The following is a 24,334-nucleotide window of genomic DNA, read 5'->3' as shown; positions in this document are numbered from 1 at the left end:
AGCTTAGCTGTGCCAGTGGGTGGGAATTTTCATCTGGCCATTTCCACACTCGGTCCCATTGCAGCAGGACTGGACAGAGAGCAGTGTCTGTTGAGCTGTGGATCTGGCTGAGGGATCCTCCATGAGGGAACGTGCAGCAGAGGTAGAGCTTGGTGACTCTGATTCCCTCGTGCAGGACAACGGGTCACGAGTAGTGAAGATGGCAGCTGGCTCGGACACAAAGTAGTGTGGCTGAAGGGTCTGGGTCACTGGGCTTCTTCAACACCCTGTCTGATACACCATTTCCAGGAAGCAATATCCCTTACCCTGAAATATGGACAACAGATGGGAGTCAGCCACACTTTTCAGAAGCTAATTCAGGTTTGCCAGCTGAGTCTTCTGGGGTCCACTCATCTTGGCTTCATTCCCCTAGGAAGAGAGACTGCATTCCTTCTATGCAGTCTCCAGCAGCACTTTCTCAGTCCTACAAAATTTTATTTTCACGATTCTAGCCAGATTCTTTCATGCTGAAAGGTACAGATAACAGACGCAGGTCCAGTTTTCCCCCAGGGCTCCCTTTTGCTTCACCAGAATGGCTCTCTGCAGCCACTCTGCTCCTACAAGGTACAAATGAAGGCATGCATTGAAAATCAGCCTCCTGGGGACACAAAGGAGTGGAAGCATGTACATGGACATGCTCTTGCTGCTGGGCTATCACTGGTTATTTGGAACAGACACCACTGCTGCCTTGGCAAGTTACATCAGTAGCAAAGGAGAAGGCATTCAACAGCCCAGTAGATTAGTTTGCAAATCCCTGATGGCTTTTTAATAATGACCCTCTTTGGAGATCACCAGCTCTGCCTCAAGGAAGTCCCTTGCATCCTGGGGAAACACCTCCCTGCTGAAGACAGCAGCCATTCAATGTGTAGCCTCGCATCCACCCATCTTTGCCACCTACTGCGCTGGAGCTTCTTTGGCCAAACAAACTTCCAGCAACATCCATGAGGATATTCCTTGACTTCTTGGGTCACTAGTTTTAATGGAGAAAAATATAAGCAGCTGTAGGTAATCCAGACATAATCCCAAAATAATCACTGCTTTCTGCCTTGCAGCAGAAGGAAATACAATTTCATTTACAGATATAAGAAAGAATTAAACTGATCGAAAGTCTTACAACTAGTTCAAAAACATGTATAATTTGTTACACTTGGAATCCATACCAGACAGGGAGAGATTTTTCTTTTTTCCCACCACAGTAGCAGTGTGTGGAAAAGAAGTTTGTTCTATTTTAAAATGTTGTGTGTACTACAGATCATTATCAAATTCCTACCTGGGCAGATAATCGACATGGCTGGTAAGGAAACATTTCAAATTTGGTGCCATAAAGAGTGATTCATGTTTACTCAAAGGTTGTTCAGTAGCAATAAAAAGCAATCATGCATTCAGAGCTTGTGAAGATGTAATGCACAGAAGCACTGCCCAGAACAACAGGGCGCTTCCCATTTCACAAGAGAAGGAACTAGTGACAAGGATCTTCTCAGCATAAAGCTCCTTGGATTTAAAATGTTGTTAGAGGTGGAGTAAATATGATGAACCAAAACTTCCAAAGAGGACTTGTAGTGCTTGATGGAAGATCTTTCATTCTATTGCAAGACTTGGGATCTCAGAAGACAAATTATCCCATAATTGCTGAGCCTGAATGGCAGTGAGGGTAATAACCATCCGTGTCAAAACCAGTTCCATCAGGTGTGACTCACCTTGATAGGTCAATACCTCAACACAATGGAAATATCCAGAAAGTTGTGGATAGGCAAAATGCTCAGAAGACTCTTGTGAGAGGAAAGCTTGAGACAGAAGTGAACCTAATTACCTAAATGATCACCAGGAGCTGCTTTTGCAAACTATACAATATACTATATACTATATACTATATACTATATACTATATACTATATATACTATATACTATATACTATATATACTATATACTATATACTATATATGTATACTATAACTCCTTACCACTGTCTTCTGTTACAGTGCAGTGTGCCTGAGGAGAATGGTACCATCTGTGACTGACAATCTGGGTGAGAAAATGGTCACTTCAGTGATCTATTTCATGTACACACTAGGAAAAAAAAGCAGCACCAAAACTGGGAAGATGTAAGTAGTAATTTAAAAAACCCAACCCTGAAGTGTTAGCAAGTTCTGACTCCTTCTGATGGAGATTGAGACTGGCAGTTGAGCTGGCAACAGGAGGCTTGTTTGCACTGTTTCTAAAGTATTTGGGGAATCAAGTGGTAATTGTGTTTGTAGCAATGTTAAAAATAAATTTTTGTTCCTTTTGCATTGGCAGTTGATCATGGGGACGCTGGGACTTTTACAGAGCCACGGCCAAAGTGTGATATTCGCATGACTGAAGGAACTGGGAGTCACCTCGGGGCTGATACGTGCTCTGAGGTGTGCCACAGCAGCAGATAATGCACGGCAGCCCAAGCAGCACACAAGGAGAGAGAGGGAAAGGGGAATTGCCCAGAGCACAGCTGTCACGCCCACTGAAAATGGCCAAAGGGCTAGTAAATGGCTTTTTCATTCTTATAAAACCCCCAAACAACACGTGAATGGATAAAGTCTTCTGAAAAATGAATTTAGATGAGTGTGTATATATAGACAGATACGTACATATTATAATTATCTGCTGTTCTTGTCCAAGCTTTGGCAAAGGCCAAAAGTTCTCCCAAACAACATGGTGATGGAAATTGTTGGCCATGACAAAATGCTGAGAAAGTTGCTTTAGAATGTCATTTGGAAATAGCAAATCAGTCCAGATATTTGAGGTTTTAATTATTCCTCAAGCCAAAAGAAACCATAATATGTACGTTACCTTTGTCTCACACCAAGATCAATTGAAGACAATTTAAAATCCTTTCACATACTGTGGAAATCAGAGAATGCCTACAGGTTACCAAATTTGGCTCTAGTTGCTTAGTGGGTGCTGTTAACTTAAATGAGTACAAAAGGGGCATTTCCAGGGGCAAAATAGTTTTTGTTACTCCAGTAAGATAGAGTCACAATTCCAGTAAGAAAAAGGTGGTGCTGGAGGATTAGTCCATCAGTGTAACAGTAATTTCAGGAAATTATAATAATGTAAGTCAAACAAATTGCTCTCTGTGAAGCGACTGGACTAGAGCTCCATTGGTTCCACTGGTATTTGTAAGCACCAATGCTGCATAATTGCCAGTCTCCAGGTCTATCTGAGTGCATTAAACTTGCAAGTGGTACGAGTCAGGAGAGCTCACATTCCTCCACTAAATGACATTTCCTACTGGCACTGCCTGAGATGGGATACGGAGCTGCACGGACTGTCGGTCCAGCCCAGGATACTTCTAACCATAGAATGGCTTGGGTTGGAAGGGGCCTTAAAGGTCTTCTCATTCCAACCCCCCCTGCCATGGGCAGGGACAGCTTCCACTAGATCAGGCTGCTCAAAGCCTCGTCCAACCTGGCCTTGAACACTTCCAGGGATGTGGCACCTACAGTTTCTCTGGGAAACCTGTTGCAGTGCCTCACCAATGTCACAGTGAAAAATTTCTCCCTAATATCTAATCTAAACCTACCCTCTTTAAGTTTGAAGCCATTCCCCTTTGTCCTGTCACTACATGCCCTGATAAATAGTCCCTTCCCAGGTCTCTTGTAGCCCTGTTAGATATTGGAAGGCAATAAGGTTTCCCTGCAGGCCTCATTTCTCCAAGCTGAACAACCCCAACTCTCTCCTCGCAGCCTGCCTTCACAGGAGAGGTGCTCCAGCCCTCTGATCATCTTCATGGCCTCCTCTGGACTCTATCCAGTAGGACCTTATCCTTCCTGAGTTGGGGGCCCCAGAAGTGGAAGCAGTAATGCTCTGAGGAAGCTGCTTTGTAGTAAGCATTTGATACAGTATTAGTCCATTCACCTCATCCCACCCACTTTTTGCAGCTTTCATCTTTGATGAAAGTTCAAAAATAATCTACTGGAGATATAATTAAGTTTAGAACTGTAGGAGAAATGATGCTCTTGCTTTGCATTGCTTTTTGTCAGGGGACGGAGCTAGCAGGACGCTCTAAGTTGTGGCTGTAGGTTTGTAACAAGCACATGTCACAAGGCTGTTCCTGGCACACTGACACTTAACTGCTGGCCTCAAAAGTGTGCTGCTTGCCATTTTCAAGCATGGGATTTTGCAATATGAAGAGGTGAAAGTGGCTGAGTATTTTGAGTCACTAACCAAACCACAGCTAACTCTCATAAGGATCAAAATTCAATGACCAAAGACTCTGAACAAGGACTTACCTGAAGGAGGTAACCAGAAAGGAAAGAAATAAGTGAAAACTTCAGAGAGAGCTAGTTTGAAAGAAAATGATTGGGAGAAAAGATTGGTAAAGAAGTTTCACGGTTCTAATGATGGGGGGCGGATGTTCGGGACTTTTGGTCACATTTTGCTAAGAGTGTTCATTTCCGTGGTCCAAGGAAACACTGGAAGGTTTTGGGTAGCGCCAGGAGGCCTTGATTTCCCAGGCACAGATCAGCGAAACAAGTTCCCACTCATGGTTGGGCCAGTCAGTTATGGACACAAAGGATTTCTTCAGCCAAGGCACCAGCAAAGGCAGTGCGGTAACTGAGGTGTATCCCTGACTTGCCCCCAGCCTTCTCTGTCCCAGCTCCATCCCCCTCGCAGATATCACCCGGAACTCGCCGTTTTTCCCTTGAAAAGCACAATTTGGCGATGAAAGCCAGGCAGGAGCCCTCACCGCCGGTCGGTGACAGGGCACGGTCCCGGGGAGGACAAACCGGGGGTGTTCCCGGCTGGCCGGCGCTGCCTCGGGGACCAGCGCTGCCAACTTTCTTTCTGCATCGCCTGGGCTCGCTGGGACGCCGCGTCCCCGCCGGAGGGGGTGGGAGGAGGAGGTTCAGGCTGCTGGGCGGCCGTACCTGGCCGGGGCCGGGCTCTCTCGGGGGACCGGGGGGGCCCCGCTGTCCCCGGGAGCGCCCCGCTGTCCCCGGCAGCGCGGCGGCCGCGCCTTGACCCCGTCGGCACCGCCAAGGTCACCGCCCCGACGGGTCCCCGGTCCCCCGGCCGCTGCTGTCCCGCCGCCGACACTTGAGAGTTTAAAGAGGCTTTTCTTCCCCGGAGCGGCGCCCGGGGGAAGGGGAAGGGGCAGGAGGGGGCAGGCAGGAGGGACAAGCGGGAGGGGCGGGGAGAGGCTGGCAGGGCAGGAGCCGGGCGGGGTGCTGGCTCCAACTGGAAAGGAACCGGTCCCAGCCCAGCCGGGGAGGCTGCGGGAGAGCCGGCAGCGCTGGGCATAGCACACCGGCCCCGGCCCCGGCCCCGGCCCGAGCCGCCGCCGCTCGCCATGGGCACCGCGCCCCGCGTTAGTGCCGCGGCCCCCGCGGGGCGGGCGGGGGGCTCTTCGGGCCGGAGGATCTACCCGTGTCACATGTGGGACGGGAGGCTCGGAGGGGGACCTGCAGCCTGGGCGGGGGTCAGGGGGGAGCGGGTGAAAGCAGCGGGGCTTGGGGGAGATGGATGCAGAGCCAGTTGGTGAAGTGGGCATGGCCTCCCGGAGCTACAGTCTTGCTGGGCAACCCACTAATTCTGAGTTTGTACTGTAGGCTGGGTCTGTGAAGGCAGGGAAGACGCCAGAAGGGGAGAAAATGAGACAATGTAAGCAAGAAGAGGAGCAGCAGCAGCAGAAAGAAGAGGAGCGGGAGGGTCTCATCGAATTCTACAGTTCCTACCAGGAGCTATTCCAGTTCTTCTGCAGCAACACAACCATCCACGGGGCTATCCGCCTGGTGTGCTCCAAAAAGAATAAGATGAAGACAGCCTTCTGGTCTGTTCTCTTCTTTCTCACCTTCGGCTTAATGTACTGGCAGTTTGGGATCCTCTACAGGGAGTACTTCAGCTACCCTGTCAACCTCAACCTCAACCTTAACTCGGACAGGCTGACTTTCCCGGCCGTGACGCTGTGCACCCTCAATCCGTACAGGTAAGAAATAGGCTTGCAGAGATGATGACTGCTGTGACTTTGATGGGTGTAGGAACACGGCACAAACTCACTGTGGTTCTCCTCATGATCCTCGACTGCCCACTGTTGTAGCGGTGCCGGTGGAAAGGACGCTTTGCAGAGGGAGGCCTTTGCTGCTGCAGGGCACTCACAGTGAGGCATGTGGGTTTAGGCAGCGCTGCGTGGTGGTGTATTGTTAGCAGGCTGCAATGTAAAGTGCCACAGGGCTAGAGCAGATTTACTTCTCTCCTGCAAGATAGCCTCCAGCAAGGGGTTAGATTTACAACTCGTGGCAGGAATGCCCGGAATCACCCCAGCAAACTTTGCTGCTTGTCTTACTCAGAGCTGTTTGTGTGCTGGTTTTCTCTCCCCCCTCTATAGATACAGTGCCATCCGAAAGCAGCTGGATCAGCTGGACCAAATCACCCACCAGACACTGCTAGACCTCTATGACTACAACATGTCTCTGCCACAAAGCGACTGGTCCACGGTGTCCACACAAAGGCGTAGCTCAAGGAGCCTGCTCCATCATGTCCAGCGCCATCCTTTGCGGAGGCAGAAGCGGGATAACTTAGTCAACTTGCCAGAGAACAGTCCTTCAGTGGACAAGAATGACTGGAAAATTGGCTTTGTTCTGGTGAGATCCCTAGATACCCTGTGCCCTACCCACTCCAGTCTCTGCCTGGCTACTTCTGTCTTGTTAGACCCTTGGCCATGCCTCTCCTTACGTAGAAGTCTGATTAATCTCCACTGGCTATTGCTAATGACAGATAAAGGTAGAGCTTAATGCTTTGCTCCATACAGTCCCGCTCCCCAGATTCTGCCCCTGTCCATGTCCCAGGCCCCAGGGGACATGTCCGTGTCAGTGTACATCTCTTCCTAAGAGCAGCGAAACTTTGTCCTTCCTGAGGGTACATCAGCCTTGCAGTTGCCTTTGAGAGCAGTTTATCAGCATCAGCTGCTGCATTGCCCAGTAATAGCAAAGGAGAAAGTATTTGATGGTCCTGGGCCACCTGAAATGTGATCATGGTCGCAACTGCTCTTAGGTAGCAGCTTCCTCGCCCTAGGGTATCTGTGTTAGCATTTAAAAAGGCACTGAAGGACTGAGGCTAATCACTCTGCAGTTAACTGAAGTTCCCACAGGATCACAAACGTTTTTCTGGACACACCCTGAAGGAAGGGCTCCCCACGCAAGAATTTAAAGCTCCTGGTTTTATACCAGCTAGAATTTATGTGCAGATTGCCCTGCACACTTTGCTGCCTCCTGGGTTTTACTCAGCCTCGCTTATTCACCTGGCGTTTCCCTTCCACCGAGGAGCTGCCCTGGGTTTTCCCCATACCCTGCTGATCACCTGTTGGTCACACACAGGAGTTCTGTGGAACTCTTCACTGCCTCAGTCATCTCCTGCATGTGCTGAGGGAGCACAGCTTATCCACAGGCAGAGCCTTGTCTCCTGGACAAGAAGACTTCTCTGACATGGCTGGTTTTCTCCTTCTTAACAGTGCAATGAAAACAACGACTGTTTCCATCAGGCATACTCCTCGGGAGTGGATGCCGTGCGGGAATGGTACAGCTTTCACTATATCAATATCCTGGCGCAGGTGCCTGATGCAAAAGCCCTGGATGAGTCTGACTTTGAGAATTTTATCTATGCTTGCCGCTTCAATGAGGCAACGTGTGACAAGGCGTAAGTAGTGGAAACATCCCTGCAAACACTTTTTTTGTGCCTGGGTTCGAGTGGAATCAAGGAGGAATCGAGGAACCCACATTAGAGAACCTCTTTTCCGAGATGGGGTTGTTCCTTGTTCAGCTCCCATTGTGTCAAAGGATCTTCCTTGAGTCTTTTCTGTGGGTTGTGCTTATCAGGGTCACAGGTTCTAAGACCTGGAACTATGAACCTCAGAGGATGATTTCTCCTTTTTCTGGGTTCCACACAAATGAAATAATTATACTGGTACAAACGCTAGAGTGGGCACAGATGTACAGCGTAGAAGTATTTTTATTCTACTCTCCACCGTGGTAAAGTGGTACATATCAGCCCACATACAGGAAGAAGAGAAGAGAGAGTTGATACAAAAAGAAAGTAAAAAAATATCCCACTTTTCTCCTGCCATCATTGGTCAAAAATCCCCAAGGAGGTAGTGGAACGAAACCCATCTGCAAGGGAGGAAAAGGGGTAGGAAAAGCTAAGAGTTTCATCAGTATTAGGAAGATAATACAGTAATTGCTAGCACTGCTAAAACCCATTTGGGCTCTGAAAAGCAGTATGAAAAACCTCGTGGAAAAACCTGTCCAGCTCTGGGACATTTTTTACAGCACATTTTAATTGCTTTTCCGTGTTTGGACGAGTTTACATAACAAATACTGCCCATCTGCTGCAAGCCCCTCTCCCTGCTGATGGAAAACAGAGTTGTTCCTTTCAGAAAGCCCTTCCCCTTGGTTTCACAGCCCTTCTCACTCTGTGTTAATGCTTATCTTCCCCTCTCAGGAATTATACCCACTTCCACCATCCCTTGTATGGGAACTGCTATACCTTTAATGACAACAGCAGCAGCCTGTGGACATCCTCGCTGCCTGGGATCAATAATGGTGGGTGAGAGGCACCCCTTGGTGAGTAAGGAGAACAGCTTAGCTCTGTTTTCCCTAGGAGTTACGGGCATCCTGCTGTGCTTAGTACTGGTGGTGGCAGATTGCAGCCCTGCTCTGTCTCGCCCAAGCTGTTTTCACCCATGTGGAGACAGCTGTCTCATGGACATGGCTGTCCCTCACTGCTGCCCACTGAACTCTCTCTCCCTCAGCAGTGCCTGATCCTTATGCCCTTTGCTTCCTCTGGTCTTGTGCTGGCCCTTCCTGAAGTCCGCTGCTGAGCCACAGTGCTGTGTTCCTGGTCTTCACCTTCTTCTCCATTTTCCTCTTTCAAGAAACTGACCTATTTGTGTTCCTAAACTCCCTGAAACCTTTCTAGGCCAAATCTTCAGGCTTTTCTTCCATCTGGCTCCAAGTCTCTCCATGAAATCTCTCTCAATTCCCAGTTGTGTTTTTTCTAAGCCACAGTGATGAAATCCATTTTTCTCTGGCCTCTTCTGGAGCCTCCAGCTTTGTCGCTGGCCTCCCTCCAGCCACTCTCTATTGCTGCCAAGCTTTGGTTCAGCCCTGGTTGATGTCTGTCTTTTCCTTTATCTCTTTCAGACTCCCTTCTAACCACTCTGCTCTCCCTCCTCTGCTGCACCACAGCTGGCCATGACCTCCCTCGCTCTCTGATATTCCCCCAGGTCTCTCTCTGGTGGTGCGCACCGAACAGAATGATTTCATCCCTCTGCTGTCCACGGTGACAGGAGCCAGGGTCATGGTCCATGACCAGAATGAGCCAGCCTTCATGGATGATGGGGGTTTCAACGTTCGTCCTGGCATCGAGACCTCCATCAGCATGAGAAAGGTGAGGAGGCAGAAGGGGTGAGAGCTGTGGATGGGAGGTTATGGGGAGGTTTAACCTGGTGGACCTAGTGTGTGTTTAAGGGAGGGGATTAATCACATGGAGTGAAGGGAGAGGAAGAACAGCTTGCTGGACTAGACAAGAAGCATTTGGCTGCAGTTTATCAGTGAACAATGAAATGGGGGCAAGCAGGGGGACCTGGCAGCCCGAGGAAAGCATAAAGAGCAGCTACTGATGGATGAGCAGTGCAAGGCATGGGAGAGTGGGAAAAGGACAGCAAAGTGGCAGTGTTCTGTGCAGTGAGAGTTTGCTGTTGCAGGAGATGACCGTGCGCCTCGGGGGCAGTTACAGTGATTGCACAGAGGATGGCAGTGACGTGCCAGTGCAAAATCTGTACTCATCCCGCTACACCGAACAGGTAACTCGCCATCACCCCTCCTGGGCCACCTTGTTTCCCTACTTTCCTGAAATGCTTCAGCCCCCTAACGGCCATTCCTTTCCTTGGGCTGTGTTACTGGTATGATGTGATACAGGCAGCAGTGGATTTGGTTCCCTTAATCAGCCTTTTCCATCTTATGTGCCTCCCAGGTCTGCATTCGCTCCTGCTTTCAGCTCAACATGGTAGAACGCTGTGGCTGTGCATATTACTTCTATCCCTTGCCCAGTGGAGCAGAGTACTGTGACTACAGAAAGCACACGGCCTGGGGTAAGTGGACAGCAGGGACAGCAGAGCTCATGCACCGCCTCAACCTATTTGGTCCAGCCCATGTCCCAGCACACCTCATTGTCTTCAATGAGCTTCTTGGTGTGGGACATCCAAAAGACAGTCTTGTCTTGGATTATTAGCCCCTTGTGGAAGGAAACCTCTTCTGGGTTCCCTTTGCTGTCACACATCACCTTTTGTGATACTGTGAGCTTACCTGGATTTACTTCCTTTGCTGTTCAGGCTACTGTTATTACAAACTCCTGGCTGAATTCAAAGCTGATGTGCTGGGCTGTTTCCACAAGTGTCGGAAACCTTGCAAGTAAGTTATCATCAGTCAGGCAGGAAGATTGGAAACTATTCCTAGAAGTGTTGGAAAGCATTCACTGACTGGGCAAAAGCTTGAGTCAATAGCTGAGCTCCAACCTGAAATGGTATTTCTCCCATCAGGAAGCCAGAAGGGCTGAGGAGCATCAGGGCTGGCTTAGGGGTGAGCTCCCAAGGACTGTGCATTCCACATGGTGGGAAGTGGGTGGAACTTCAGCATGGGAGGGAATCTCCAGGTGTGCCTGGGGATGGCGAGACCTGGCCCTGTGGCTCCCATAGCTTCAGAGCTAACACAGCCTCTGGTCTCGCAGGATGACAGAATACCAGCTGTCAGCTGGATACTCCCGCTGGCCTTCTGCTGTCTCAGAGGTAAGCAGAGGGTGTCCTGGCACCTCAGCACTGCTCCCACCTCCCATTTAGTCCTTCCTCAGCTGGTACTAAACCTGCAGGAGGTGACTGTGATCGTGTAACAGTTTATTGCACTTTCATTTCAGGACTGGGTTTTCTACATGCTTTCACAACAGAACAAATACAACATCACATCCAAGAGGTGAGAGCCCCTAAACAGAGACTGTGTGCAAATGAGAAACCATCCCAGTGCAGTGTGTGTGTTGGAAATGTCAGAGTTAAGATTAAATCACTGATGGGAAGAGATCAGGCATGGGACCTGTCCTGTGGACAAGGCCAGTGGATTTGAGTCAGAACTGGGGACTCAGTGAAAAATTTTGAAAGGGTTCAGATGCTGATATGAAAATAGTAAGCCCCAGGCACTTGCTGTGTGTTCTGGAGTCACAGGAAGTGCTCGTGGAAGAGTGGGAAGGAGAGCTGTGCAGGAGCTTTTGCCACAAACATTGGGTTTTACAGTGTCGTGTCAGAAGTGCACTGTAAGTACCAAAGATTGTATTTAGTGCAGAATGAGGGAGCTGCAGAGATGGGAGAAAGCCTCTGGGTGGTATGTGTGGGAGAAGGATGGGATGCAGAAGGGGACGGAGATAATTTGGCATGGTGAAGAAATGCAGGGATTGTGGAGTTGGGGTTACTGAGCATCATCTTTCATTCACAGGAACGGAGTTGCCAAAGTTAATATATTTTTTGAGGAGTGGAACTACAAGACCAATGGGGAGTCTCCAGCCTTCACGGTACACGCTTTACTACCACATCTTCTCTGGCCACCCATTTCCCCACGATGTCCCTCCACTGTGACAAGCTTTTGTTCAGCACCATTGCTGGATATTGAGTCTCTTCCTGGGACAGGGTGAGGGGAAGCCCCCAGTAGCACAGGGAAGAGGGAACAGGCAGGGAGGCAATAGTCCCACACAAGGGCTGTCCTCACTGCTCTTTCTCCATCTCCTGCAGGTAGTGACTCTGCTGTCCCAGCTTGGGAACCAGTGGAGCCTCTGGTTTGGATCCTCTGTCCTGTCTGTGATGGAGCTTGCAGAGCTGGTTCTGGATTTCATCGCCATCACCTTTATCCTGGCCTTCCGCTGGTTCCGCTCTCGGCAGAAGCTCTCCCCGCCGGGACCCGCCCCGAGCAGCCAGGCTAACACTGCTTTCCAAGACGAGGCACCAGCTCTCAGCGCTCCACATCGCTTCACTGTTGAGGCTGTAGTGACCATGCTGCCATCCTACAACAGCCTGGAACCACGTGGGCCAAGCAGGGACGGTGAGGTGGGACACGAGTGAGGCAGCTGTTCAGATGGGTGGCAATTGGAGCAAAGGCCTCACACTTTATCTGTGGGGCCTGCGCTTCCTTCTTTCTGGGGTGCTGCACATGGACCATAGCAAAAGACTGCTCCATGGCTGGCCTGGGCTCATTGCTTTCACTTCTGTAGGCAAATTCTTCAGTCTCATAAAATACTATTGCTCTGGGGATCACCAGGCTTGAGAGTTGATCAAGTGTATGTACAGGGGAGATGTCCTCTTGATTTCCTTACCCTCTGTGCATGTGCACACCTACATGTGCATGCATGCTTTCTTTCCCCTCCAACAAGGATGCTGCCACAGTTCTGGTCTGTCATTCATTAAAGAGGTTTGGCAGGTGTGACTGGCCTCCTCTGTGGTATGACAAAGAACAGGAATGGAGTCTCAGCTGGGCTACAAATCTCTCAACAGGCTGAGCTTTGTTAAGCTTTCACTAAACTGGTTGCTCTTTCCTCATTCTTCATGTCCAGCTCTGATCCCAAGACTGTGTCACCTACCCTCTCCTCCCCCCAAGGAGAGGCTACTTGAGACAAGAGCCACTGGCACGATCTCAATCTGTATTATACACAATGCTCTGGAGAGGTGCTCAATGCTTGCTGCCACTCCCAGGCCTGGGACAAAACACCCCTGGCAAAGTAAAGGCTCCCTTTTCAAGCTGCCTTTGTGGCATTGGTAGATCTTGGGTGTCCCCCCTTCCTTGGGATACACCATACATGTGTACATCCAGCTGTTCGATTGTTTGCCAACAACTCCGGGACAAATCGATCTCTACATTTGCTTGGCCCTCCCTGCTTTCTTCCTGAGGGAAACAAAGAGAGCTTGGCAGGATTATGCACACCCCCAAAAAATCCCAAACACTACCTCTGCTGCCACAGGGTCCTGCAAGAGAGGATCGGAGCAGCGCAGGTCATGCAGTGCCTGCTCTGCTCCACTCTGCCCTTGTCTGCTCCACCCACAGAGACTCTGCTTCTTCCTGAGGGAAGCACAGGAAAGTACTACAGGCTTTAATCAAAAGTCCTTCCAAGGAAAGCCTAAGCCTATTTAATTGGACCACATAGGCAAAAATGGTCCTCTTCTCAGGAACTAACTTGGGAATCTTTGCACAAGAGAACATGTTTCTTGCAGTGAGCTTGCCATACTCTTTTCTTACAAATACTCAGACTTCTGCTGCAATGGTGTTTGCACTGCACTTTATGGGGTATCAAGAGAGCAAGGCTGACGTCCTTAACAAACAGGATTATCCACTTCACAGGACAAACACAGATACCAGAATTTAAGCAGTTTAGGCAAAGACCTGTGGTACCCTGTACCAAATCACATTGTGAACACCCACTATTGAATTTAAAAACTAGTTAATCATAACAAAAGAAAAACTTAAAGTTACTTTAAAAATTAAGGTAGATGCACTGCCCTTGGGAAGTTGGAAGGGTTTACTGCAGTATCTAAATGGTTGCCTAATTTTTCCCTTTGAGATGCTAAACACGTGCTGGTTGTACTGCTCTTGCCTTGATTACCTAAATGCACTTTTCAATTCCCAGCAGAGAGTGATTTTATTCTTCTTCACATACACAAATGCTATGTTCTTTATTGCACAAATAGACATGGTTTTTCAAATTTTATCCCAGTGCTCAGCTGATGACTCTTGTTTGAAAGTGAAGATAATGTCTCTCTGCTGGGAATAGAAGCAAGTAATTCAAGGGGTGTCCTTCAGCAAGGGTGGCAGCCCAGCAGGAGGGAGAGTCCTGCAACAAGCACTTAGAGGTGTGGGAACATGTATTCCTCCTTGGGGGCCCCTACTTGAAAAAATATCAGAGTTTCTGCAAACATGAAAAAATCCATTTTCTATGTCTGATTTGAAATGAAATAAAAAAGAGTGAGTAATGAATGAAATCTCAAAGTTGCCTCAGTGAAGGGACTTTCATGTTCTGTAAAAACACTGCCCAAGAGGGAGAGCTAAAAGCTAGGTTTAGTTGCTGAAAGCAACTTTGGCCACAACTAAAACACAAAAGGCAGGCAGATAGAGGAGCTAGGATGCTGCACCCAGTTCTTGGTCACCAGTTCAACACTGCAGACTGATGCCTTGGGTATTTTCTAGCACATGAATGAGCAAAAACCTGACACTGGACACAAAGCTGTTTGCTTCACAAAGCCACCTTCCAATCAAGAAAGGAGAAAGAGCAGGTGCAACACCTAAAACAGTCTTTGTATACCATAAACATAACGATGACTCATATGGTAAGCATGATCTTTCCTGAGTATCCAAAGAGCAAGACACGATTCTTCACATCACAGAACTATAAATAACCCTGTAATAACCATAAAATTGATGAGACCTGCTGCATCATGCATAGTTAAGTGGGTGATTAAAGCAAGATTAATCAGAGGCACAACTACTTGAAACACTAAGTTCTCTTCATCATAAAGAAATACAGCTGCAGAAGGTGGCCATGTATTTCCTGGGGGAAGCTTGAACCATATTCTATCTCTTCCGTAAAAGTGTTAAAATGCAAATAAAAAAAAAAAAAGAGCTTTGACTGATGAACTCAAAGTAATGGCACCATTCAGGATAGCTGTAAATCCAGAGGTAAAAGCCTGTACAAACATGAAGAAGCAGTTATACAAGTTGGTAAATAGATTAACCCTCCCTGTCCTGTGAATCAGTGCAAAAATTGCCATCTTGGGAGAAATCAGGTGATTGTTCCAGAAATAATCCCTACATTTCTTGTAGGCTGACAAGTCCACAAATGAGCTCAGCAGATGTATAGTGAGCTTGGTCTGGCTGAGAACAAGAGGCAAAGCCAGCAGTGCTGGAGCAAGAGCCCCAAAAATGGGAGTGTTTCACTGAGAATGTGAAAAAACTGGAGAAAAGGGAAGAAAGCATGCATGCATGGGGATCTGCAGGTCAGCAAAAGGCAAATTAAAGGTCTGAGCTGGGGTGAATTTGTACAAGAGGAGAAAGTTGAGGGGATGTGAATGCTCAGTAGTCACATGTGTGTTAGAGGCATAGCACAGTTATTTTGAGGACATGGAAAACATGCAGGGAACAGCTGGAGGTTGTGTCTTTTTGGACTGAGAACAGATACCAAAACTACTGTTTTTCCATAAGAATTAAGGTAATAGAGGAAATGCAGGGAAGTACAACATAAGTGTCTAGGGAAGCTAGAAAAAAAATGAGAAAGCCATCACTTGGGAGAATAAACAATATATTTAGAAGAACTAAACCCTGCTTGCTGGAAGGCTTAGAGAAGCTGGACAGATAGGTCAAGGTTTGTCTGCACAGACTGAGGTCAAACTGAGAAGGAATTTGAGCAAAGGGTTACCAGGCTCTTGGGACAGGTTCAATAAAATCTAAGGGGTTACAGGCTACATCAAGAAATGAAAAGGGCAGCAGTGCTGTAGGTGAAAGGACACAGGAACCACAGAAATCAGGAACATACCACAGGCACAGCCACATTCAGTCACAGTTCTTTGTATTTAACAATATGCAATATTTAAAGGGGGCTTGTAAGCACAAGAGGGCAAAGTGCCTTCAGCTTCCAAGTGCATGCAATGAACTAAAAAAAGCTTATGATCTTTATTAATCTTTTAATAAATTTATGGCAAATGTATTTAAAAACAATAGTACAAAGGCTTTTGGAATAGAAGCCTGGGAAGAAAGAACATAAAAAGAAAGTGTCATTTTGTCCTCTGCAGAAATCATTTAATGGGTCTGTGCACTGGAGGAAAGGACATTATGGGGCTGTTCATATTTGAAACCTGGGGAGCAAGTAAGGGTGTTCTGAACAGGTGTTGCACTCTATCTCAGGCAAAAAATAGGTCAAAGATTATCAGGAGTATGGAGGCTCAGGTATCCAACAGACATGGCTGAGTTGCCTATTTGTAAAACCTGTATCTTTATCTGTTACATCTCTCAGAAGAATTATTTGCTTAGAGGTCAGAATAAAGATAAAACCTCCCCATTATTACCTCTCTTCACCAAGTTAAGGCTTCCAACCCCAGTGGATACATCAGAGCAGGGACCTCTGTCACTTCCCAAGTAAGCTAGGTTCATTTAAAAAGTGTTGATGCTGCAGTCCAGCTCTGAAGAAAAATCTGTCTTCCCAGCCATCATTTGGTTACTCTCCAGCTGAGACAACAAACCCCACCACTGATGAGAGCCTGCAGCCTGCTTTGATCAGCACAGAGACACCTCAGGAAAGGCCAGAGCAATGCCTCAGGCACCTAGAAATATGAAGGTTTAAGGTATATCCATTTAGGAGCAGTATAGTTGAGGCTTTTCTTCCACCACATCTGAAGACATCAGGATGAAGCAGCTGATATGGGAGCTGCACGTTGCACAGAATGGTTTGGTTTGAAAGGGACCTTAAATATCATCTTAGTTCCAACTCCCTGCTATGGACAGGGACACCTTTCACTAGACAAGGCTGCTCAAAGCCCAATCCAACCCAGCTTTGAACACCTCCAGAGATGGGGCATCCATGGCTTCTCTGGGCAACCTGTTCCCATTCAAAGGCATGTTAAGCATGTTCCATGTTTAAAGGCAGAGCTTGAGTTTTTAATTAGACATATGAAGAACTATTCTCCCAAAGCCTTGGCCTTGCTTTTGGAGCACATTTTAAACCCTGTTTTGTCTAGGATAACAGAGTGCAGGAGCAACAGAAAGGCTGATGCATAAAGGATGGCACCTCAGAAGAGCTCCCAGTAGAACACGGTATTTTCAATGCCTTCCAGAGGATTTATGGTTAGGCGTGCAAGTCTTTGCAAACATCCACAACATGACTCATGAACTGGGCTCAACCCTGGGGCAACCTTCAGCAGTATGTTCAGTCCCAGCTCTGTGCTCCAGAGCAGCTGCCAGCTTTGGAAAATGACCATTCAACAGCCAGCCTTGGCTAGGGACTTGGACACTGCATCATCAACAGTCTAAAAATGCATCTGTCCTAAGAAAACATCTTCCCCATCCCCCTACATGAATGAGGCTGAGAACTAACAGGAAGGCAACACACAACACTTGGCAGGAATTGTAGCACAACTAGTTTGTTTGGGTTGTGCAGGCCTGAACTGTGTGGAATTTTAGACTGTACATGCTGCTTTAATCCACCAGCCAGCCCAGACACCTTCCTTTCCCAGGAAGGCTTCCATCTTTGAAGAATTACTCTAGCTGCCTTGCTCCACATTCACCATTGTGAGTTGTTCTGGTGAGTTCGTTGTTCTGGTGTGATTTTGGTGATGTTTAAGACTGGACAATGATTGATCATAAGGGAACCAGAAGCCATGGGGAAGACTGTTTTACAAGCCAGCTTTCATCGCAGTAGGGGCAGATAAGGGCACAAGTATCTAATTTTAAAAGAAGTCTGCACTGGACAAAGCTCTGTCATTTCCTTTTAATTAGTTTCAAGGGTACAGTGAAGCAGAACAAAGGGGCACTTACCTTCATTCCAGCCATGCTCCAAGATATGCTGTGAACAGCATCCTGCTCTTGGAGGTCTTCATTTGGGTCCTGAACTTACATTCCAACACCAATGGAGAATTGTTTCTGGGTTTAAGGATCGGAGGTTATTGAAATCTAAAGGCAGCACAGCCTGAGAGCCAGAGCTGCCACTAACACACTGATGCACAGGAAGGTAGTCCCCTGACCAGGACAGTGGCTGGACATTTGGTGGCTAAAAGTAGACTTGGCTTGGGCAGCCTCTTCCCCCAGAGCTGCTGGTTCACACATCTTGTTACAGACTTACCAGAGTCAGTCCAGCACAACTGGAACTACCATCATTTTGCAATGGGAAACCAGCCACTGCTTTGAGGGACAGAACTTCAGGTACGTGTATGCTATGGAAGCGACAAAAAAAAAAATGCCAAAACCACTTTGGCATCCCAACCCCTTCCCACTCACTGACAGACCAGACAGACTCAGTAAGGTGGTAAATTGTGTTTCTTAGAGACCATTAAAAGTACAGGAGCTGATTTCTAGAACATGCCAGAGGAAATTACAGTTGTGTTTGTAGAGGAGGTAAATAAACTGCACGTGCATGAGTGGCTGCGATGCTGTGGGCAGCAGAGTCCCTTGCTTTTACTAAGAGGGCCTTGGTGATTTGTTTTGCCCATGCACAGAGAGACAAAGGAGAGGAAAGGGAGCAGACACACAACATCTAAGGGAAGGAAATGAAAGAGACAGCCTAGGGGGACCTCAGCTCCCAGAGAGACAGGAGGAATGGGGCACCAAAGGCTTGTTTAGAAGAGTTCGAGAGAATTGCTGGTCTGGGGGCCTCAAGCTTGTAAGCCTACCCCCTAAAATGAGAGCAGGAAGTAGCACAAGCAGGCCCTGGTTCCTCTTCAGTAGATGCACTTCTGATCATCCATCACATCTCAGTTCCACGGGGAATTAGGGAAGTGCTCAGGGGATGAGGGCTGCTTCACTCCAGATCTTCATCTCTGCCCTCCCCCGAGGTGGAGAGGAATGGAATTGCAGGGAGATGAACTCAAATGAAATGCCGGGGCATGGAAGTGAGCATGCAAAACTTAGCCCCCTGCCAGGTGCCCTGGGAGGTGGAAAGGGGCTTCCCCAGTACACCCAATGAAACAAAAAGCATCTACTCCTCCCATCTTTTGTACTTTGCTCTTATCTGGGAACTCCAGTGATGTCCTCCCTGCCTCCTCTTAAGCCTAAACAGATCCCAGTGTATTCTAGAACAGAGGCAGAGCTTTCTAAATTAAAGGAGTACCCTCTTTCCAGTCTAGATTACAGGCTACAGCTCAACTTGTTAAAAAAAGTTAAAAGACACGATACACATACCTCAGAAGACTCTACAGAAATGGGGCAGCTCATTTAACCCATATCTGACAACACATTCAAACAACTCACAGCTCTTGTTACTTTTGATGGAGAAGAACAAGGGAATTGCTCACAGAAAGCCACAAGTTTACTTCCATCAGAGACCACCCTGGACCTAAATTCAAGAGAACCCATAGCAATTAGGAGGATTCAGTTTGATAGGCAAGACCTCTAGAGACCTAAGTTGCCAAACTGGGACATCTGATGTCACTTTGCAAGATCCATGCCCAGAGCACCATCTCCCTTTGAATCCCCAGCTAACCATTTCAAGGTTTTGTAACTCCTGCTGAAAGTTAGGGCTTTGTGGCAGCAGAAACAGAGCAGATATTCTTAATCAGAAAGCCGTGCAGCTCATTCAGTCTCATCTGGAATACCTCCAGTCCCCTCCACCTCTATCTGCTATGGCAGTGAGCTTCCTTGATGTTCAACCCAGGCACATAAAAGTAAAACACCAATTCCCATTCTGCCACTACTCTAAAGTCTTCCTTCTGGAAAGCTACAAGATAGTAGGAAGCTACAGGGTCCTGGCTTGTGTGTGCATAGATGAAAGGCATATTTGGCACTCCCCACCAGACTAATTGCTGTTCTTTTGTTCCTTGTGGAGAGAGACTTTACTCCCACACATGCCTTTTAGATAGTGGCAATGCTCCTTTCATTGAACTGTGTTTAGCCTGTTGCACTTGACTGAGGTAATCATGTAGGCCCTCCTTTATAAAAAACTGAAATGGCCATGTTCAGGCAGCAAGTCATCTGGAAATGAGGACAGGCAGAATAAATCATTTCTTCAAGTGCTCACCTCTCCATGGCTAGAGAAATCTACATCACTACGTGTAGCTTAGATGGCTCACAGCCACTGGCCAACACAAACTAGCTTTTATTTCAGAAGCTCAATGAAAAGCTCAAGTCATGCTGCCACTCTTTTTAGGCAGAACACTAAAGACTCTCACATGCTGAAGTCCTTCATCCCAAAAGGCACTGTGTTAAGGCATTCTTATTTTGCTAGAGTTCACACAGGCACTATTTGACAAGCTTACACCCAAAAATAAACACAAAAAGTTCCCTGCAGAAGAGCAGGAGCAAATAGCTACCCACTCCTCCTCAACTTCCCTTTCCTCTAAACTTAGAGGATGCTCCCTAAAGCTGCAGCAGCTATTGAAAAGTCTATCTATGTTCAGTAAGCAGCTCAGAGTCCTATACACAAGATAAAACCAATAAAGAAATCAATGAAGAAGCTAGGTGAAAGGGAAGGAAAGGGAAGGAAAGGGAAAATTCAGAGGCAAGAAGAGACAGGCAAGGTAATAGGGGACAGTACGTTGCAGACTGAAGACTTTTTTTAAGTAAAAAAGTAGACTGGAGACAAAGCAACAGAAATAAGAAAAAAAGGAAAGAACAAAAGGGCAAGTTACACCAAAGGTCCCTCAGAGAACTCCAAACCACCCACCAGGGCAGGAATTTGCCAATCCACCCACTCCAGGGTAAATGCCCCTCATACTTACAGGTTTACCTGACTTGGCAGGCAGAATACCCCGTTTCTATAATGATGGCATCCCCCATTCCTCATATGCTAGGTAAAGCATACCATTTCCACACTGAGTGAGCGAGTTCCAGCACTTCCACCTCCCTTCCCCAAAGACTGGAGGTAACACGCAACTAAAACCCTCGAGATCCCAAACCAAAAAGGAAAAGTTTAAAGTACTCTAGAGCTGGTGTTTCCTCACCTTTGAGCCTGAGGTTTTTGGTACTTACTTGCAATCACCACCACCACAATGGCACCAATCACTCCCATCATGATCATCATCTGGAGAAAAAGATTGTCCAAGAGCAATGCTCAGAACAGACTGACAAATTCACGTCCTTCCTGACAGCCAGGGAACCCCTGAAGGTGTGACAGACGAGGCCTCAAAGCCCTCCCACAATGAAAGAATCTTAAGTATTTGAAATTGTTACTAAGCCCCAGCTACACTTGAAAAGCCCTGCAGGAGAGGGGTAGCCCAGTTCCCTCCTGATGAAGGGGATGATGGTACTAGGAAACTCACCTTGCAGTTCTTCCACCAGTACTTCCTTTTCAGTTTTGCTGCGCTACTTTCAAATATTGAGGCACCAGCCTGAAGTGCATCTGCCCGGTTATCCAGCTCTGACAGCATCTCATCTCGTTCCAGCACCTTGTCTACATTTACACACATTATATCAACCACCTGCAGGAGGGAGAACGGTGGGAGCAGTTATAGTGGTAAAGACAGCTGCAAAAGAGGAGTAACTGAGCCAACAACTGACGCTGAGATACTAACAAACAAAAAACATAAACAGGGGGGGCGGGGGAAGGATCAGGGTAAGAAAGAAGTCGTTTCAAGTCACTGCCTACTTTGAAATGAAAAAAAAAAAACAAACCCGAGACTCACTGTTAAAATATCAGCTCAAGTACACTTCAGCCAGGTCCTCAGCCCCACATTCTGATCTGCTTTTAAGAGCTCTCCATTCCAGCAGCACGCCAAAGCCACCCTCCTCATGAGAGGAGTCATATGCTGACTTCTCGAGAGCTGCAAAATTAACTTATGCGTTTCATGTTGCTGCCCCGGTGAGGCACAAAGGCGCTACTGCGCGTCAGCAGCCAAGCCACTGACATTGATCCCGGGGAGCCAGGCAAGGATTCCCCCACATCACTGCACACGCTGTTCCCTTGAAGCAGCCCGCAGGGAGTAAGAGCTGTCCTGGATGCTGTACAGCTTTATTTCCATAAGAGATGCACGATTACGAGGTAACCAAAAAAAAAAAAAAAATCTAACAAGCCTGGTCCGTGGAAGTCGTATCTGGAATTAAGCGGCTTTTAAACATAAAGCAATCTGTCCTCCAGCCTCTTTAATAAGTTTGCCACCCTATTTTTGAGTATTGAGCATTAATTAATTTCTGGCATTGGCATAACAAAAGGAGCCACCCCTCAGCCACAGACACTGGTCAAGAACATCGCTGCTGCAGAGCAGTGGGAGAAGGGTCCAGGCATCCCTCAGGGAAGCCAGCCGGGCTGGCAGAGCTACTGACCTCCTGCACCTGGGCCTGCGTCTGCTGCAGGCGGCGATTGCTGCTCAGATTGGGGGGAGCCCCGGGGGGACCCCCACCGGGGGCTGCCCCTTCGGGAGCTCCTCCTTCGGGAGCCCCTCCTTCGGGAGCCCCGGGAGCAGGCTGCTGAGCTGGGTCAGACCTAAGGAAACACACACATGAGCGACGATAAAACTCAGCCGCTCGAGAGAGAGCCTCCCCAAATCCACGCGACCCCGTGTCCCCAGGCTGGAGCAGTGCTGGCAGCAGCCTCGGGAGCCCGCAGCCTCCCTGGATACCCCCGGATCAGGAGCAGGCAGGGTCGTGGGAGAGCCCGAAGCAGAGGCAAGCCCAGGGGGGCAGCGGGAATGGATCCAGCCCGTTGTCGAAGGAGCTTGCGGGTGCGCCCGCGCCAAGCACTGCGTCCTCCCGGGGGGAACAGCGACCTGGCCGCACGGAGGTGACCAGGAGACCGGAAAGGAAGATGGGGAAAGAGGGACAGGGAGGCAGCGCGGGGGCACTCCGGGAGGGCCACGGCAGCCACCGGGCCGGGCACAGCGGTGGCCGCCAGCCAGGCTAGCTCCAGCTGGGGCCCCGCACATCACCGGTGGGGCACGGCCCGCACACCCACTCACCCACGCAGTCGGTGGGGAAGCAGGACCGCCCGGGGGCGGTGTGGGCAACCCTGCCTGCGGCTGCTGCAATGCGCCACCCGACCCCACAGCCGCCGGCCAGGACACGAGCTCTGCATGGACCGCGCTCCCGCACGGTCCAGCCACCACCCCCACGCCGCGCCCCCCGCAGCTCGCCCACGGCCGGTCGGGCGGACACTCACATGGCCGAGCCGGGCCGGACGGAGCGGCAGCGCACCGAGCACGGAACTTCACAGCGGCAGCCCCGCGACCCCCCACTTATAACCGATGGGGCCCCGCCCACAGAGCCGACAGCCAATCACAAGTTGTTTCGCGGGAGCGGCAGCCCGGCACCGCCCCTGGGTTCCTGCTCAGCCAATCAGCGCTGCGCGCCCTGCGGAAGCGGCCATACTATTCGCCCCGCCCCGCCCCGGGGCTGCCCAATGGCAGCAGCGCCCTGCGCCCCGCCCCCGCCCTGGCCCCGCCCCCGCGGGGGTCCCGGGGTGCGCGGGCCGGGGCTGCCCGGAGCTCCCCCCGCCCCACCGGGCCGGGGGCTCGCAGGGCCCCGGTCCCGATCCACGGCTCTGCCGCTGGACCCTCCGCCCCCGACAGCCCTGAGCGGGTCCGCCGCGCTCCGCGTAGGTCACGCAGGGCCTGATCGTGGTTACCTGCCCCGTTCAGCTTTCGTCTTGGAGCCGAGCCCGGCTGGCGCCGTTGTGGTGGGGGCTGCGGAGCGCTCCCGAAATCCCACCTCCGCAGTGTGTCTGTTGGCTCTCGTTAATCCGCTGTCCTTGCAATTAAGAGATGGTGTTGCTGGCCCACTTCCATCATACAGCACGGCACGAAAGCGAACCTGAACAAGTACCAATCGAGCTTCTGCAGCCTGCTGGGAGAAATGAGGCTCCCACAGCAGCCCCAAGAACAGCAATGTGTTTGGGGTTTTTCCATCTAAAGATCTGAGGAAGCCAGCTGGATCAGAAGGGGAGATTCTTCAATTCACGACAAAAAAGGGGGCAGGAGTGTACTGGAACAAGAAGACTCTTCATACAGAATTTTGCATGGTGAGTAGAGTGACAAGCGTGGGCTCACACCTACATTACCTTTTCCTTCCATAAGGTGATACAGGACATTCATATAAGTTTTTAGTGTCAGATCCCATAGATTATTAGGTGCACAAGACAGATATGGTACAGATTACAGCACAGTAACTAGAAGATCGTAGTTACAAGGTGAAGACGTAATGCAGCGTTGTGACTAGAGACAGGTGATTTGCAGATGGGAGCAGACTAGCACTGACCTCAGCACTCAAGGTTTTTAAACTCTGCGTTCAGACAGAAAGGACGAGTTGAGGAAGAAGTTTCTGTAGCCTGGCAGCCTTTCTACTGCAGTCTAAGGACCATTCCAGTAACCATTGCAAATAAGTGAAGTTTGAGCCACAGAGCCCTTGCCAGGCTAGTGCTTAGGGATTAAGAGATGACAAAGGGTATGAGATACTTTCTCTGATACTCTTCCAGTTTCCGACATGTTTTCAGTCAAGGATTTGCTATACCTGCTCAGTCTCCACTTGGATCTGTGCATGCTTCCTGAATCCACAACATCTTTTGACAAAGCCCCACAGGTCTGCCACCCTGCTCCTGAGAATGTGGACTTCAGCTG

At 49.0% G+C, this 24,334-nt stretch overlaps 2 protein-coding genes across 6 annotated transcripts in view; one reads left to right on the top strand and one right to left on the bottom strand.

Annotated features, from left to right (window-relative positions):
• Window positions 1–22,915, bottom strand: part of VAMP1 (vesicle associated membrane protein 1) — a 29,386-nt gene extending 6,471 nt beyond the window's left edge. Inside the window, exons 1-6 of one of the 5 annotated variants that reach the window (XR_011151592.1) lie at window positions 22,882–22,915; window positions 22,050–22,209; window positions 21,050–21,208; window positions 20,760–20,811; window positions 17,616–19,128; window positions 15,898–16,405 (exon numbers count right to left, since the gene is read on the bottom strand). Coding sequence is in view for 4 of the 5 variants with exons in the window: in XM_069018891.1 (XP_068874992.1) it covers window positions 17,674–17,720; window positions 20,760–20,811; window positions 21,050–21,208; window positions 22,050–22,209; window positions 22,882–22,883 (420 nt within the window). In the remaining variant the exon portion in view is untranslated. Of the gene's footprint in view, window positions 1–15,897; window positions 20,812–21,049; window positions 21,209–22,049; window positions 22,210–22,881 lie in introns of those variants that run through there. The other 4 variants (XM_069018891.1, XM_069018909.1, XM_069018920.1 and 1 more) reach the window with 4 other exon arrangements.
• SCNN1A (sodium channel epithelial 1 subunit alpha) lies at window positions 5,351–12,527 on the top strand. Its single transcript, XM_069018878.1, has 13 exons — window positions 5,351–5,383; window positions 5,625–6,001; window positions 6,401–6,656; window positions 7,523–7,707; window positions 8,509–8,609; window positions 9,293–9,456; window positions 9,773–9,871; window positions 10,042–10,159; window positions 10,400–10,478; window positions 10,795–10,852; window positions 10,978–11,033; window positions 11,547–11,622; window positions 11,840–12,527. The coding sequence occupies exons 1-13, from the start codon at window positions 5,366–5,368 to the stop codon at window positions 12,164–12,166; spliced, it is 1,914 nt and encodes a 637-aa protein (XP_068874979.1). The 5' UTR covers window positions 5,351–5,365; the 3' UTR covers window positions 12,167–12,527.
• Window positions 22,916–24,334: the final 1,419 nt, after the last annotated feature.

Source organism: Aphelocoma coerulescens, chromosome 1 (genome assembly GCF_041296385.1).
Source record: "Aphelocoma coerulescens isolate FSJ_1873_10779 chromosome 1, UR_Acoe_1.0, whole genome shotgun sequence".
In the NCBI taxonomy this organism is placed as follows: domain Eukaryota; kingdom Metazoa; phylum Chordata; class Aves; order Passeriformes; family Corvidae; genus Aphelocoma; species Aphelocoma coerulescens.
Note: the sequence above shows the minus strand (reverse complement) of the source record. Positions and strands in the feature narration are given on the sequence as shown.